A 13,350-nucleotide genomic window follows, 5' to 3' on the forward strand; every position below is an offset into this window, starting at 1 on the left:
ACTCAGGATATTCTGGGATTCTGTAAGGTTCCTAAATCACAGCTTTTGTGTAGAGGAGAAAGGACATGCACAAAGAGAGATTAAACTTAGAGAGCTCATAGTCACTGGCTGCTCTGCATGTGAAATGTTCCCTTGTCAGTGGCCACAAAATCATGGAATGGGCTGGACTGGAAGGGACTTAAAAGCCCATCCAGTCCCACCCCCACCACGGGCAGGGACTCCTTCCTTTACCCCTGGTTGCTCCAAGCCCTGTCCAGCCTGTCCTTGAAGATTGGGTAGGGGCTGCTGCTGGATTCCCTGGTCCCCTTCCCTGTGGCTCTGTCCACAACCCCCAGTCAGAAAGGGCTGCTGGGGTGCATTTGGATCTGGGAGTTTTCATAGTCACTCCTTTGAATATTTGATTATCTTTTTAATTGAGCTTCTGTTCAGACATTTTACATTTGGGTTAAAAACATGTATTTTCAGAGCCTTATGGCAGGTTTTATCCCTGTCTGTTATACCAGGTGTTTATGGAGTGGTTTATTTTGTAAGACATACTGGAGTTGTGGCCTCCCCATTCCATCCCCCAGTGGATGGGGCTTGGAGCAGCTGACCTAGTGGAAGGTGTCCCTGCCATGGGCAGGGGCTGGAAGGGGATGAGTTTTAGGCTCCCTCCCACCCAAAGCCTTGTTGGGGAGCTCTAAGGTGTGCAGCTGAGGGGTGTCCCTGCAGGTGACCACCGCCTGGCGCTGCTGCTGTCACAGCTGGCCGGCAGCCAGCCCGTGAGGGACCTGCTGACCCTGCAGCTGGTGGACTGGCACCGCCTGCACAGCGACCGCTTCATCCAGGAGGAGCGGCTGCGCCTCTTCGCCCTGCTGGCGGGCAAGCCGGTAAGGACAGACCCCTGGGGACAGCCCTGCTGGGGACAGACCACTGGGGGCAGCCCCACAGCCCCCCTGGGGACAGACCCGCTGGGGACAGCCCCACAGCCTCACTAGGGACAGCCCCGCTGGGGACAGACCCGCTGGGGACAGACCCACTGGGGACAGCCCCACAGCCTCACTAGGGACAGCCCTGCTGGGGACAGCCCCACAGCCTCACTAGGGACAGCAACGCTGGGGACAGACCCGCTGGGGACAGACCCACTGGGGACAGACCCACTGGGGGCAGCCCCACAGCCTCACTGGGGACAGACCACTGGGGGCAGCCCCACAGCCACACTGGGGACAGACCCGCTGGGGACAGCCCCACAGCCACAATAGGGACAGAACCACTGGGCACAGCCCTGGTAAGGACATCCCCCCTGGCGACAACCCCACTAAGGACAGCCTCCTTCCTTTCCTTCCCAGTTACCCCCCGTCTGGTGAGCCACTCAGCCATGGGCACTGCAGGGAGGGGCTCCTCTCCCTGAGCCACCTCCTGCTGCTGCACAGCTGGCTCCAGGTGTGGCTGAGCAGGGTTTGTGTTCCAGGGCTGTCTGATCGGGTTTTGTGCTCAGGTGTGACTGATCAGGTTTTGTGGCTCCAGGAGTGTCTGAGCAGGGTTTGTGCTCCAGGAGTGTCTGAGCAGGGTCTGTGCTCCAGCTGTGGCTGAGCAGGGTTTGTGCTCCAGGTGTGATTGAGCAGGGTTTGTGCTCCAGGTGTGGCTGAGCACGGTTTGTGGCTGAGCAGGGTGTGTGGCTCCAGCTGTGGCTGAGCAGGGTTTGTGCTCCAGGGCTGTCTGAGCAGGGTTTGTGCTCCAGGGCTGTCTGATCAGGGTCTGTGCTCCAGGGCTGTCTGATCAGGGTCTGTGCTCCAGGGCTGTCTGAGCAGGGTTTGTGCTCCAGGGCTGTCTGATCAGGTTTTGTGGCTCCAGGTGTGGCAGCTCTCCGAGAGGATCAGTGTCAACGTGTGCTCGCTGCTGGACTGGAAGCGCTGCGTGGCCGTGCACCTCTGGTACCTGCTGCCCCCCACGGCCTCCATCTCCAGGGCTCTGGCCATGTATGAGTCAGCCTTTCAGGTGGGTCACTGCCTCCTGCCCTAAAGCAGCCCTTCAGGGTGCTCCTGCCTGCTGCTGCTGCACAGAGGCTCCAGGAGCAGCCAGGAATTGCTGAACCTGGGATTGAGTGTAGGATATGGGGGGAATGGCTTCCCACTGCCAGAGGGCAGTGTTAGGTGGGATACTGGGAAGGAATTCCTCCCTGGGAGGGTGGACAGGCCCTGGCACAGGGTGCCCAGAGCAGCTGGGGCTGCCCCTGCATCCCTAAAAGCATCCCAGGCCAGGGTGGACAGGGCTTGGAGCAGCCTGGGACAGTGGAAGGTGTCCCTGTGGTAGGGAGTGGAACTGGATGATCTTTAAGGTCCTTTCCAGCCCAAACCATTCTGTGATTCTATAGCATCACAAGTTCTGTGGAGAAAACCCATTTATGGAGTGTTCCCAGGTTTATGTCTAGCTGTTTGACAACTGGAAAAAATTAGGAAGAGGGATAGTGGCCAACAGCAGGAAAACCCTTTTGAGCCAGGCAGCCTGTTCTCCTACTGGGGTCATTAATCCTTAGCTGCCTTGTCCAGCAGCCCATGGTGCTCCACAGCCCATGTGTGCCCCCCCCAGCCCCTGTCCCACGCCTGTGTGGCCCCCCAGCCCCTGTCCCACCCCCCTGTGGCTCCATGCATTGTGCAGAGCCCTGTGTCTTGCTGCAGAGCTCTCAGCTCTGTGTGCAGCAGGACAGAGGGTTCTGCTGAAAAACATGTTTAATCATTTAACTAAAGCCAGCTCAGCCCTCCATCCTCAAGGCAGCCTAAGCACAGCAGCAAGTCTGGAAACGTGTCACTGATGTTTGCTTCAATATCCAGTGTTGGGCACTTCTGAATACCCAGCTGTAGTGCAAGTTCTGAGCTGATTGTTCTGACTGACTCAGTGTGTCCTGTCCTGTTGTGGCTGCCCAGACCCTCCTTAGCTACAGAGAGAAGGCTCCCTGGGATGTACCCACCTCATTCCACCAAGGCCCACGTGGTTTTCCAGCTACAAAAGCCTTTGGGAATCCAGGCTGTGTGTGAGAGCTGGCTGTACCTCCAGGCAGTGGTTTTTAAGAGCTCAGTGTGAGACATGAACCCGCCTGAGCATTTTGGGTTCAGGTTTTTCATGTTGGTCCATAGTTCTGGGGAGGTTCCACCTGCAGGTGCAGAAAGAGTCTCCTGAGCCTGCTGAGCTGTGGAATTCAGTTTTGTTCAGAGTATGGTCTTCAAACTTACCGTTGAAACTATCTCCCTAGAACACCTCAGAGTGTGAAAAATATGCCTGCTGTCCTCTGCCTCCTTACCTGGAGGATTCTGGATATGTCATTGAGGAAGATGACAATGGAGGAAGGCCCCTGAGAGACGTCTGCTTCCATTTATTAAAGCTCTACAGTGACAGGTAAGAGTTCAGTAAGTATTATAAAAGTCATGATCAGTCAGTGACTGCCTGAGTTCACCAAGCAGGGGGATGAAATCAGCCTGAACCTCTTGGAGCAGTCCAAAATCAGCCCCACATGTACCCCGACAGAAGGTGGTGCCACTTGGGGATGGTAGAGTTGGGAACCTGAAGTTTTGGGGCACATTTGTGGGGTTTTGGCTGCTTTCTGTGTCTGAAGAGTACAGGAAGGCTTCTCTGTAGCTGTCTTTATTGAAGGCAGTGAGAAATCTGCAGTGGAGCACACACAAAGGAAAAGGGGTGACAGTCTGGGTGCAGACTCATTAGATTTTAGCAGTAAACACTGTTAATTTTCTTCTTAAAAAAGAAAACCAAACCCCCATAACTGATGTAAATCACACATGTGGAGGTGGGTGAAGGGAGGGGACTGGATGTGATTCTGTGGGCACAACCAGCTCTCCTCGGCAGGTCCTACGAGCTTGACCAGCTGCTGGACCCCAGGAGTGTCACCTCTGACCCGCTGGATTTCCGCCTCAGCTGGCACCTGTGGGAGGTGCTCAGGGCCCTCAACTACTGCCACCTGTCCCAGCAGAGCTGGGGAGTGCTCAACACCAGCTATGCTGCCCAGCTGGAGAGCGAGGGGCTCTGGGAGTGGGCCGTGTTTGTGATGCTGCACGAGCCTGACACACAGTGAGTGACCCTGGGTGGCTGTGCTGGGCTTGGTCACATCCTGAGTGACCCTGGGTGACTGTGCTGGGCTGGACACACAGTGACAGTGACCCTGTGTGACTGTCCTGGGCTGGACAGGCTGTGAGTGTGACCCTGGGTGACTGTGCTGGGCTGGACACACAGTGACAGTGACCCTGGGTGACTGTGCTGGGCTGGACACACAGTGAGTGACCCTGGGTGACTGTCCTGGGCTTGGACACACAGTGACCCTGTGTGACTGTCCTGGGCTGGACAGGCTGTGAGTGTGACCCTGGGTGGCTGTGCTGGGCTGGACACACAGTGACAGTGACCCTGTGTGACTGTCCTGGGCTGGACAGGCTGTGAGTGTGACCCTGGGTGACTGTCCTGGGCTGGACACACAGTGACCCTGGGTGGCTGTGCTGGGCTGGACAGGCTGTGAGTGACCCTGTGTGACTGTCCTGAGCCTGGACAGGCTGTGAGTGTGACCCTGGGTGACTGTCCTGGGCTGGACACACAGTGACCCTGTGTGACTGTCCTGGGCTGGACAGGCTGTGAGTGTGACCCTGGGTGACTGTCCTGGGCTGGACACACAGTGAGTGACCCTGGGTGACTGTCCTGGGCTTGGACACACAATGACAGACCCTGGGTGACTGTTCCAGGCCTTGCAATAACTTGGGGTCAGTCCTAAAGACCTGTGGTTGCAGTGGTTTCTCCCACGTGGAGCTGTGCACTCGGAGGGCTTTATGCCACCTGGGAAAATCCCAGAATCCCGGACTGGTGTGAGGTGGGAGGGTCCTGAAGGCCATGTTGTCCTGCAGTGTCTGCTCCTGTGCGGGTGGCAGGAGCAGTGACAGCTGCCCCGTATGCCCGCTGTGTGGGGGCACGAGCAGTGACAGCTGCCCTGTGCCCGCAGTGTCCTGCTCCTGTGTGGATGGCAGGAGCAGAGCAGTGACACTGCCCTGTGCCCGCAGCGTGGGTGGGTGGCAGGAGCAGTGACACTGCCCTGTGCCCGCAGCGTGGGTGGGTGGCAGGAGCAGTGACACTGCCCTGTGCCCGCAGCGTGGGTGGGTGGCAGGAGCAGAGCAGTGACACTGCCCCGTGCCCGCAGTGTGGGTGGGTGGCAGGAGCAGTGACACTGCCCTGTGCCCGCAGTGTGGGTGGGTGGCAGGAGCACTGACACTGCCCTGTGCCCGCAGCGTGGGTGGGTGGCAGGAGCAGAGCAGTGACACTGCCCTGTGCCCGCAGTGTGGGTGGGTGGCAGGAGCAGTGACACTGCCCTGTGCCCGCAGCGTGGGTGGGTGGCAGGAGCAGAGCAGTGACACTGCCCTGTGCCCGCAGTGTGGGTGGATGGCAGGAGCAGAGCAGTGACACTGCCCTGTGCCCGCAGTGTGGGTGGGTGGCAGGAGCAGTGACACTGCCCTGTGCCCGCAGCGTGGGTGGGTGGCAGGAGCAGAGCAGTGACACTGCCCTGTGCCCGCAGTGTGGGTGGATGGCAGGAGCAGAGCAGTGACACTGCCCTGTGCCCGCAGCGTGGGTGGGTGGCAGGAGCAGTGACACTGCCCTGTGCCCGCAGTGTGGGTGGGTGGCAGGAGCACTGACACTGCCCTGTGCCCGCAGTGCCCGTGAGAAGGCCGTGCGCGAGCTGCTGGGCCGGCACTGCGCGCTGGCCGAGGGCCCCGAGGGCTGGGCCAAGGAGACCTTCCTGACGCAGCGCCTGTGCGTGCCCCCGCGCTGGATCCACGAGGCCAAGGCTGTCCGCGCCAGGATGGAGGGAGACAAGCACAAGGAAGCCCTGTTCCTCTTCAAGGCTGGCCACTGGAACCAGTGCCACAAGCTGGTTGTCAGGCACTTGGCCTCAGGTGGGTCTTGCTGCTCCTCCTATGTCCTGAACTTTGAGCAGCACACAAAGGCATGGTGGGAGTGGGATCCCCTCTGCTCTGCAGCCAGGCTGGGAGAGCTGGGGGTGCTCACCTGGAGAGGAGAAGCTCCAGGGAGAGCTCAGAGCCCCTGGCAGGGCCTGGAGGGGCTCCAGGAGAGCTGCAGAGGGACTGGGGACAAGTGGGACGGGGTGGGACTGGATGATATTTAAGGTCCCTCCCAACCCAAACCAGTGACACCATGCTTCCAAGCCATGGGGTGGCCAGTGAAGGGACCAGGCTGGGTTTGGAGCAGCAGAGTCAGCACAGAGGGCCTGGCAGTTCCAAACCAGCTCTCCCTGCATACCTGGCATGGTGCTTTTCCTGGGCAAACAGGGAAGCAGGGCAGTGCTTTCCCTGCCGCACAGCCCACCTTCCTGGGGCACAGGGGCCTCTGGGGACAAGGGCAGCAGTGGCCTTCTGTTCCCTGCTCTGTGGGAGACGGGATGGGCTCTGTTCCTAACCGCAGTTCTCTGCAGATGCAATTATCAACGAGAACTACAAGTACCTGAAGGGGTTCCTGGAGGACCTGGCGCCGCCGGAGCGCAGCGCGCTCATCCAGGACTGGGAGCTGGCGGGGCTGGTCTACCTCGACTACATCCGTGTCAACGAGATGCTGGACAGGATTCAGCAGGTGGGGATTCACAGCTCCCACGGGGGCTGCACTGGAGCTCTCACTGGCTGCTGAGGGGGAGTGTGATGGTGTTCTCATGGGTCTTAGGAGGAGGGAAGAGATGAGGATCTGACTCCATGGTTCAGAAAGCTGATTTATTATTTTATGATATATATTAAAACTATAATAAAAGAATAGAAGAAAGGATTTCATCGGAAGGCTAGCTAAGAATAGAAAAGATGGAATGATAACAAAAGCTTGTGTCTTGGACCGAGAGTCCGAGCCAGCTGACTGTGATTGGCCATTAAATAGAAACAACCACATGAGACCAATCCCAGATGCACCTGTTGCATTCCACTGCAACAGATAACTATTGTTTATATTTTGTTCCTGAGGCTTCCCAGCTTCTCAGGAGGAAAAATCTTAAGGAAAAGATTTTTCAGAAAATATCATGGCTACAGGGGAGGTTGGTGCTTCTCTTTGGCAGGCACTTCAAATAGAACGTGGGGCATCTCTAAAACCAGGCTTTGCTATCTGCTGTCACAGCAAGGGGTGGGCTGTGCCCTGTGGGTGTGTGACAGTGACAAGTGGAAGGGACGGGACAAACCCAGCAATCTCCATGTCCATTCCCCCAAATTCCTGTCCAGGCTTCCCCTTAGCCTGTGCTGGTGTGAACTGAGGCAGGTTTTGGCGTGTGTGTGTTTGGCCTTGGAGCTGACCCGTGTTTGCTTCCAGCTGGATGTGTCCACCTACGAGCTGGAGCGGTTACACACCAAAGTGACGTCCCTGTGCAACAGGATAGAGCAGCTGCAGTGCCACACGGCCAAGGACCGCCTGGCTCAGTCAGGTATGCTGACACCCTGTCCTGCAGCTCCCTGGGACACCTGGGCAGCAGCTGTATCCCCAGCTCACAGAACCATTTAGGTTGGAAAAGACCTTTCAGATTGAGCCCAGCCATTCCCTAGCACTGCCAAGGCCACCACTGACCTGTGTCCCCAAGTGTCACATGCACACAGCTGTGAAATCGCTCCAGGGATGGGGGCTCCACCACCTCCCTGGGCAGCTGTGCCAGGGCTGCACAGCCCTATGTGGGAAGGAATTGTCCCAATATCCAACCTCAGCCTGCGTGGCCCAGCCTGAGGCTGTTCCCTCTGCTCCTGTCCCTGTTCCCTGGGAGCAGAGCCTGATTCCCCCCTCCTGCCAAGGAGTTGAGCGTGAGAAGGTCCCTACTTGGGCTCCTTTTCTACAGGCTGAGCCTCCTCAGCCCTCTTGGGGAAGAATCTTTCCCCAGTGTCCAACCTAAACATCCCTGGCACAGGCTGTTTGCTCTCCCCCTGTGGCTGCACTGCCTGTGCTGAGGGAGGGAACAGGGAGAGGACAGCACATCCAGTGCCTTCCCTCCTGAGCTGCCCCCGCCCCAAAGTCCTGCCTGGGTTTGCTCTGCAGCGCTTCTGGGGCGGAGCACATGCAGGGTGTGCTGGTGTTCACAGGGATCCCAGGCTGAGGGGAGAGATGAGAATCTTGACTCCGTGTTTCAGAAGACTGACTTATTATTTTATGATACATATTATACACTAACACTATACTAAAAGAATAGAATAAAGGATTTCATCAGAAGGCTAGCAAAGGAAAGGAAGGAATTATAATAAAATCTTGTGAGTGACCAGAGACTCCAAGACAGCTGGACTGCGATTGGCCATTAATTAGAAACAAGCACATGAGACCAATCACAGATGCACCTGTTGCATTCCACAGCAGCAGATAACCATTGTTTACACTTCATTTCTGAGGCCTCTCAGCTTCTCAGGAGCAAAACCCTAGCAAAAGTATTTCTCCTAAGATTCATGCGTGACAGCAGCGCTGTGTCCCGCTCTTGCAGACATGGCGAAGCGCGTGGCCAACGTGCTGCGGGCGGTGCTGAGCCTGCAGCAGGGCCCCGAGGCGGGCCCCGAGCCCGCGGAGCCGCGCGTGCCCCTGCGCCTGCTGGCCCCGCACATCGGCCGCCTGCCCATGCCCGAGGACTACGCGCTGGAGGAGCTGCGCGGCCTCACGCAGGCCTACCTGCGCGAGCTGGCCCTGGCCGCGCACTGAGCGCCCCGCGGGCCTCGCCCGGCACGACTCACCCCAGCACGGGCGGCCGAGGCAGAGCCGTGCCCGCTGGGGAACGGCTCCGTGCCCGCCCCGGGCCCTGCCCCAGCGCCCGGCACCCGCCCCAGGGGGCGCGCCGAAGGTCTTCGTGCATGAGGAGTATCGAAAGGTTTTTATCGAAAAAAATATAAATAAATGCTCTAGATTATTTTCCTGTCTTTTTGAAAACCACAAATAAAATGTTTATAGTACTCCCATGGGTACCTGTGGTTTTTAAGGATTTGGGTTTGAGTTTGGAGGCTTGTGTCCTTTGCTGTGCCACCCCGGGATGGGTGGGTGGAGGGTAAGGACAGCCCAGGAATGTCTGATACAATCCCACCTTGCCTTCGGTGGTCATCAGGATAGGCTCCTTCAGAATCTTGGGAGGAAACATCACTCATCTCTGGGACAGAGTGTGGGAACCCAGATAAACCAGATTGTGGCCTTTTGGTGCTGAAGGGGTTCCTCTAAAAGCTGGAGAGGGACTGGGGACAAGGCCTGCAGGGACAGCACCCAGGGAATGGCTGCCAGTGCCAGAGGGCAGGGCTGGGTGGGATCTTGGCAATGAGGAATTGTTCCCTGGCAGGGTGGGCAGGCCCTGGCACAGGGTGCCCAGAGCAGCTGGGGCTGCCCCTGCGCCCCTGGCAGTGCCCAAGGCCAGGCTGGACACTGGGGCTGGGAGCACCTGGGACAGTGGGAGCTGTCCCTGTCCCTGGCCGGTGGCACGTTCAGGTGACACTGGCTGTGTGCAGGGGCCGGGTCACTGCGGCTTCGCCTCCTTCCATTACTGTAATTGGGCCTGAGCGGCCCGGCCCGGGCGGCACGGGCTGGGATGAATAATTCACCGCTGGAAACAAAACCTGCGGCCTCAAAACCGCTCGGCATCTGCCGCCGGGGCTCGGCGTGGGAAAGGTGCCAGGAGGCGCCGGGAGAGCGGAGCCGGCGGATTCCCCCGGGGCTGCAGCTGGGGATGCTCCGGCACCCCCGAGCCCGGCGCCGCTGCCCCTCGCTGCTTCATCTCCTGGCTCCTCAACCTCCCGGCATTTCCTCCCACCTAACGGGAACGTTCTGCCCCTTCCCTTCCCTCGCTCTTTCCCAACCCCGGAGAGCGGGATGTCCCTTGCTGTGCAGGGCGGTCGCTCCGCTCCGGGGCTGCACCAGCCGCCCTCGGCTCCGCGGTGTCCCGGTGTCGCGGGTGCGGTGTCCTCGCCTGGGGACACAGCACCGACAGGCACCTCGTGGATGCCACCAGCGCCCCCAAACCCATCCCCGAGGGGACTCGGCTGCACCCGGAGCCCGTGCGTGTCCCCCCGCCCTGTCCCTGTCCGTGTCCCTGTCCCCGCCCTGACGTCAGCCGCCCCCCCGTGTCCCGCACCTGCGGCGGGATGGAGCCCGGAGCTCGCCTGTGCCTCGCCCTGTGCCTCGCCGGCCTCCTGCCGGCCCCGGGTGAGCGGGGGGGCTCCAGGGGCGCGGACCCCCTCCCCCGGTCCTCCCCCGGTGCCTGGGGCAGCATCGTCCCGCGCACGGGGAATCCCGGGGCTGGGGGCTCGGGCTGGGCGCTCGGGGGATCCCGGGGGTCCCGTCGGGCTCCCCGTCCCCCCCAGCTGCCGGAGGGTCCCGCGGCCGGGTCCCGGGGATCCCTCGGGAGGGCTCCGGCTGCAGCCCGGCCGCTCCGAGCCCCGCTCCGGCTGTCCCCAGGCTGCCGGGCGGCCCCGGGAAGGTTCGCCTACAAACTGCTCCACGACCTCTTCGCCAACTACTCCAGCGCCCTGCGCCCCGTGGAGGACACGGACCGGGCTCTCAACGTCACCCTCAAGGTCACCTTGGCCCAGATCATCGACATGGTGAGCGCCGGGCACGGCCCCGGCCCCGGCCCTGCGCCCCGCACCGGGTCCCGCTCGGCCCCGCGCCGACGCTCGGCCCTGGACCCAGCCCGGATCCGCCCCCAGAGCAGCCCGGGTGGCCTCGAGCCAGCTCAGAGCACTTTGCAGACAGCCCGGTTACCCCCAAAACCAGCACGGGGCCCCCGAACCCAGCCCAGCTCCGCGGGGCACCCGGAGAGGCCGCGGGGCTGGGTGCGGGCCGAGGGGAGCGGGGCGGCCGCCGGGGCCATTCCCCCACGCCCACCCTCTCCCCTCGGCAGGACGAGAGGAACCAGGTGCTCACCTCCTACCTGTGGGTCCGCCAGACCTGGCTGGACGCGCACCTCACCTGGGACAAGGACGAGTACGGCGGCATCGACAGCATCCGCATCCCCAGCAGCTACGTGTGGCGGCCGGACATCATCCTCTACAACAAGTGCGTTGTGCTTGGTACCCCGGCTGCTCCCGGGGCTGGGGGGGCCGCCTGGGGCTGGGGGCTGCGGGGGTGCTGCCAGCCTCGTGGGGGAACAGGAGGGTCCTGGAGGGGGACATGGCTGGGGGTGCTGCCATCCTCGGGGAGAGCAGGAGGGTCCTGGAGGGGGACATGCAGGGAGATGGGGCCGGGGGTGCTGGCAGCAGCCAGCTGTGCCTGGGACTGACCCCAGCAGCGAGGGGACAGCCCGGGGCTGCAAGGGGCACAGGGAGGGGATCCACGGGGACCCCTCCCTGCCCAGCGCCGACGAGCACTTCGGCGGCTCCATGGAGACCAACGTGGTGCTGCGCTCCGACGGGCACATCACCTGGGACTCGCCCGCCATCACCAAGAGCTCCTGCAAGGTGGACGTGTCCTACTTCCCCTTCGACGGGCAGCAGTGCCGCCTCACCTTCGGCTCCTGGACCTACAACGGGAACCAGATCGACCTCCGCAACCAGCTGGACAGCGGCGACCTGACGGACTTCGTGGAGAACGTGGAGTGGGAGGTGCTGGGCATGCCGGCCACCAGGAATGTCATCACCTACGGCTGCTGCTCCGAGCCCTACCCCGACGTCACCTACACCCTGCTCCTGCGCCGCCGCGCCTCCTTCTACATCTTCAACCTGCTCCTGCCCTGCATCATGGTCTCCTTCCTGGCGCCGCTGGGCTTCTACCTGCCCGCCGACTCGGGGGAGAAGGTGTCGCTGGGGGTGACGGTGCTGCTGGCCCTCACCGTGTTCCAGCTGCTGGTGGCCGAGAGCATGCCGCCCTCGGAGAGCGTCCCGCTCATCGGTGAGCCCGGGGCCGGGCTCGGGGCCGGGCACGGGGGGCAGCGGGACCCCCTGCGGGCTGTGGGACCCCCGTGCCCCCTGCCAGCGCCGCTGCCCCCGCAGGGAAGTACTACATCGCCACCATGACCATGATCACGGCCTCCACGGCGCTCACCATCTTCATCATGAACGTGCACCACTGCGGCCCGGGGGCCCGGCCCGTGCCGCCCTGGGCGCGCCGCCTCATCCTGCACCACCTGGCCCGCCTCTGCTGCGTCTACGAGGTGGGCGAGAGCTGCAAGAGCCCCAGGCGGGCACCGGGCGGGCGGGCAGCGCCGGGGGATGCCAGGGCGGCGGGGGAGAGCCCCGGGGAGCGGCGGGCGGGCACGGAGGTGCGGGGCTGCCCCTGGGACCACTGCCTGTGCCACCACGATGCCCTGCTGAGCAACGTGGGGTACATCGCCGGCTGCTTCCGCCGCCACCGCGCCAACCAGCGCCGCACCGGCGAGTGGAAGAAGGTGGCCAAGGTGATGGACCGCTTCTTCATGTGGGTCTTCTTCCTCATGGTCTTCCTCATGAGCGTGCTGGTCCTGGGCAACGCTGCCTGACGGCTGTGCGGGCCCAGCGCTGCGGCCCCCAGGGACGGCGGGGGCTGCGGGTGTCTCATGAGGGTGACACAAACGTCCCTGGTGCCCCCATGGCTGCAGGGAGGAGCTGCTCCATCCCTGGGGAACGGGTGCCCGAGAGTGGGAGCCCCTGCTGCAGGGCTGGGGGGTGCCAGCCCCTGTCCCACTGCACCAGAGTGGGCACCCACACCCCCCGTGGCATCCTGCACCTGGGAAATGCACCAAACTGGAAATAAACCGTGGAAATGCACCAAACTCAAACCGTGGAACGTGTGTCCTGCCCCTGCTGCCTGGGACGGGGTGGCCCTGGGAGGGATGGGGGGTCAGGCCCTGAGCCCTGGGAGGGATGGGGCTCCCCATGAAAGGGGTGGGGGGCTTCCCACGAGAAGGAGAAGCTTCCCACCTCTGGAGCTGCTGCCCACCCTGGCCAGGGCAGGCTGGTGCTGGGGTCCCTCTGTGCCCAGCCAGCCCAGCCCGTGGCAGCCACTGTCCCATGGCAATTCCACATTGCCAAGATCCCATCCAGCCCTGCCCTCTGGCACTGGGAGCCATTCCCTGTGTCCAGGGCAGGGGTGGGGAAGGGAAGGGAAGGGAAGGGAAGGGAAGGGAAGGGAAGGGAAGGGAAGGGAAGGGAAGGGAAGGGAAGGGAAGGGAAGGGAAGGGAAGGGGATAAACTCTCCAGGACTGGTGGGTGTTGTGATGGGGGAGGCTCTTCCTGGGCACAGTGACCACCAGTGGAGTTTTGGATTCTCAGAATAACAAGGACAGGGGCAGCAGGAATGGAGAGGGACGGCCTTTGGAAGAAGAGGCTGCAAAGCAGGAGGTGACAAGGATGTCCTGAAGTCCTGCAGGAGAAAACGGGATGTCCCAGCAGCTCCAGATGAACCTCGGGAACACTTCTG

At 61.6% G+C, this 13,350-nt stretch overlaps 2 protein-coding genes across 9 annotated transcripts in view; both read left to right on the forward strand.

The window, feature by feature from the left end:
• Positions 1-8,921, forward strand: part of NUP98 (nucleoporin 98 and 96 precursor) — a 38,513-nt gene extending 29,592 nt beyond the window's left edge. For all 8 annotated transcript variants that reach the window (XM_059493478.1, XM_059493481.1, XM_059493476.1 and 5 more), the window contains 8 exons: positions 712-869; positions 1,834-1,977; positions 3,230-3,372; positions 3,838-4,059; positions 5,677-5,918; positions 6,455-6,609; positions 7,324-7,435; positions 8,468-8,921. In XM_059493478.1, the coding sequence (XP_059349461.1) occupies positions 712-869; positions 1,834-1,977; positions 3,230-3,372; positions 3,838-4,059; positions 5,677-5,918; positions 6,455-6,609; positions 7,324-7,435; positions 8,468-8,679 (1,388 nt within the window). In that variant the 3' untranslated portion in view covers positions 8,680-8,921. The remainder of the gene's footprint in view (positions 1-711; positions 870-1,833; positions 1,978-3,229; positions 3,373-3,837; positions 4,060-5,676; positions 5,919-6,454; positions 6,610-7,323; positions 7,436-8,467) is intronic.
• Positions 8,922-10,100: 1,179 nt separating this feature from the next.
• CHRNA10 (cholinergic receptor nicotinic alpha 10 subunit) lies at positions 10,101-12,430 on the forward strand. The gene is made up of 5 exons (XM_059466624.1): positions 10,101-10,161; positions 10,414-10,559; positions 10,859-11,013; positions 11,312-11,844; positions 11,946-12,430. The coding sequence occupies exons 1-5, from the start codon at positions 10,101-10,103 to the stop codon at positions 12,428-12,430; spliced, it is 1,380 nt and encodes a 459-aa protein (XP_059322607.1).
• Positions 12,431-13,350: the final 920 nt, after the last annotated feature.

This window comes from Ammospiza nelsoni, chromosome 2 (assembly GCF_027579445.1).
Source record: "Ammospiza nelsoni isolate bAmmNel1 chromosome 2, bAmmNel1.pri, whole genome shotgun sequence".
NCBI classification, from domain to species: Eukaryota; Metazoa; Chordata; class Aves; order Passeriformes; family Passerellidae; genus Ammospiza; species Ammospiza nelsoni.

What these genes read in the sequence shown, in the direction of transcription:
- CHRNA10 (XM_059466624.1), top strand. Translation starts at nt 10,101, where the DNA reads ATGGAGCCCGGAGCTCGCCTGTGCCTCGCCCTGTGCCTCGCCGGCCTC. An exon ending in TGGCCCAGATCATCGACATG is followed by an intron (nt 10,560 to 10,858) that starts GTGAGCGCCGGG and finishes TCCCCTCGGCAG; the next exon opens with GACGAGAGGAACCAGGTGCT. An exon ending in GACATCATCCTCTACAACAA is followed by an intron (nt 11,014 to 11,311) that starts GTGCGTTGTGCT and finishes CTCCCTGCCCAG; the next exon opens with CGCCGACGAGCACTTCGGCG.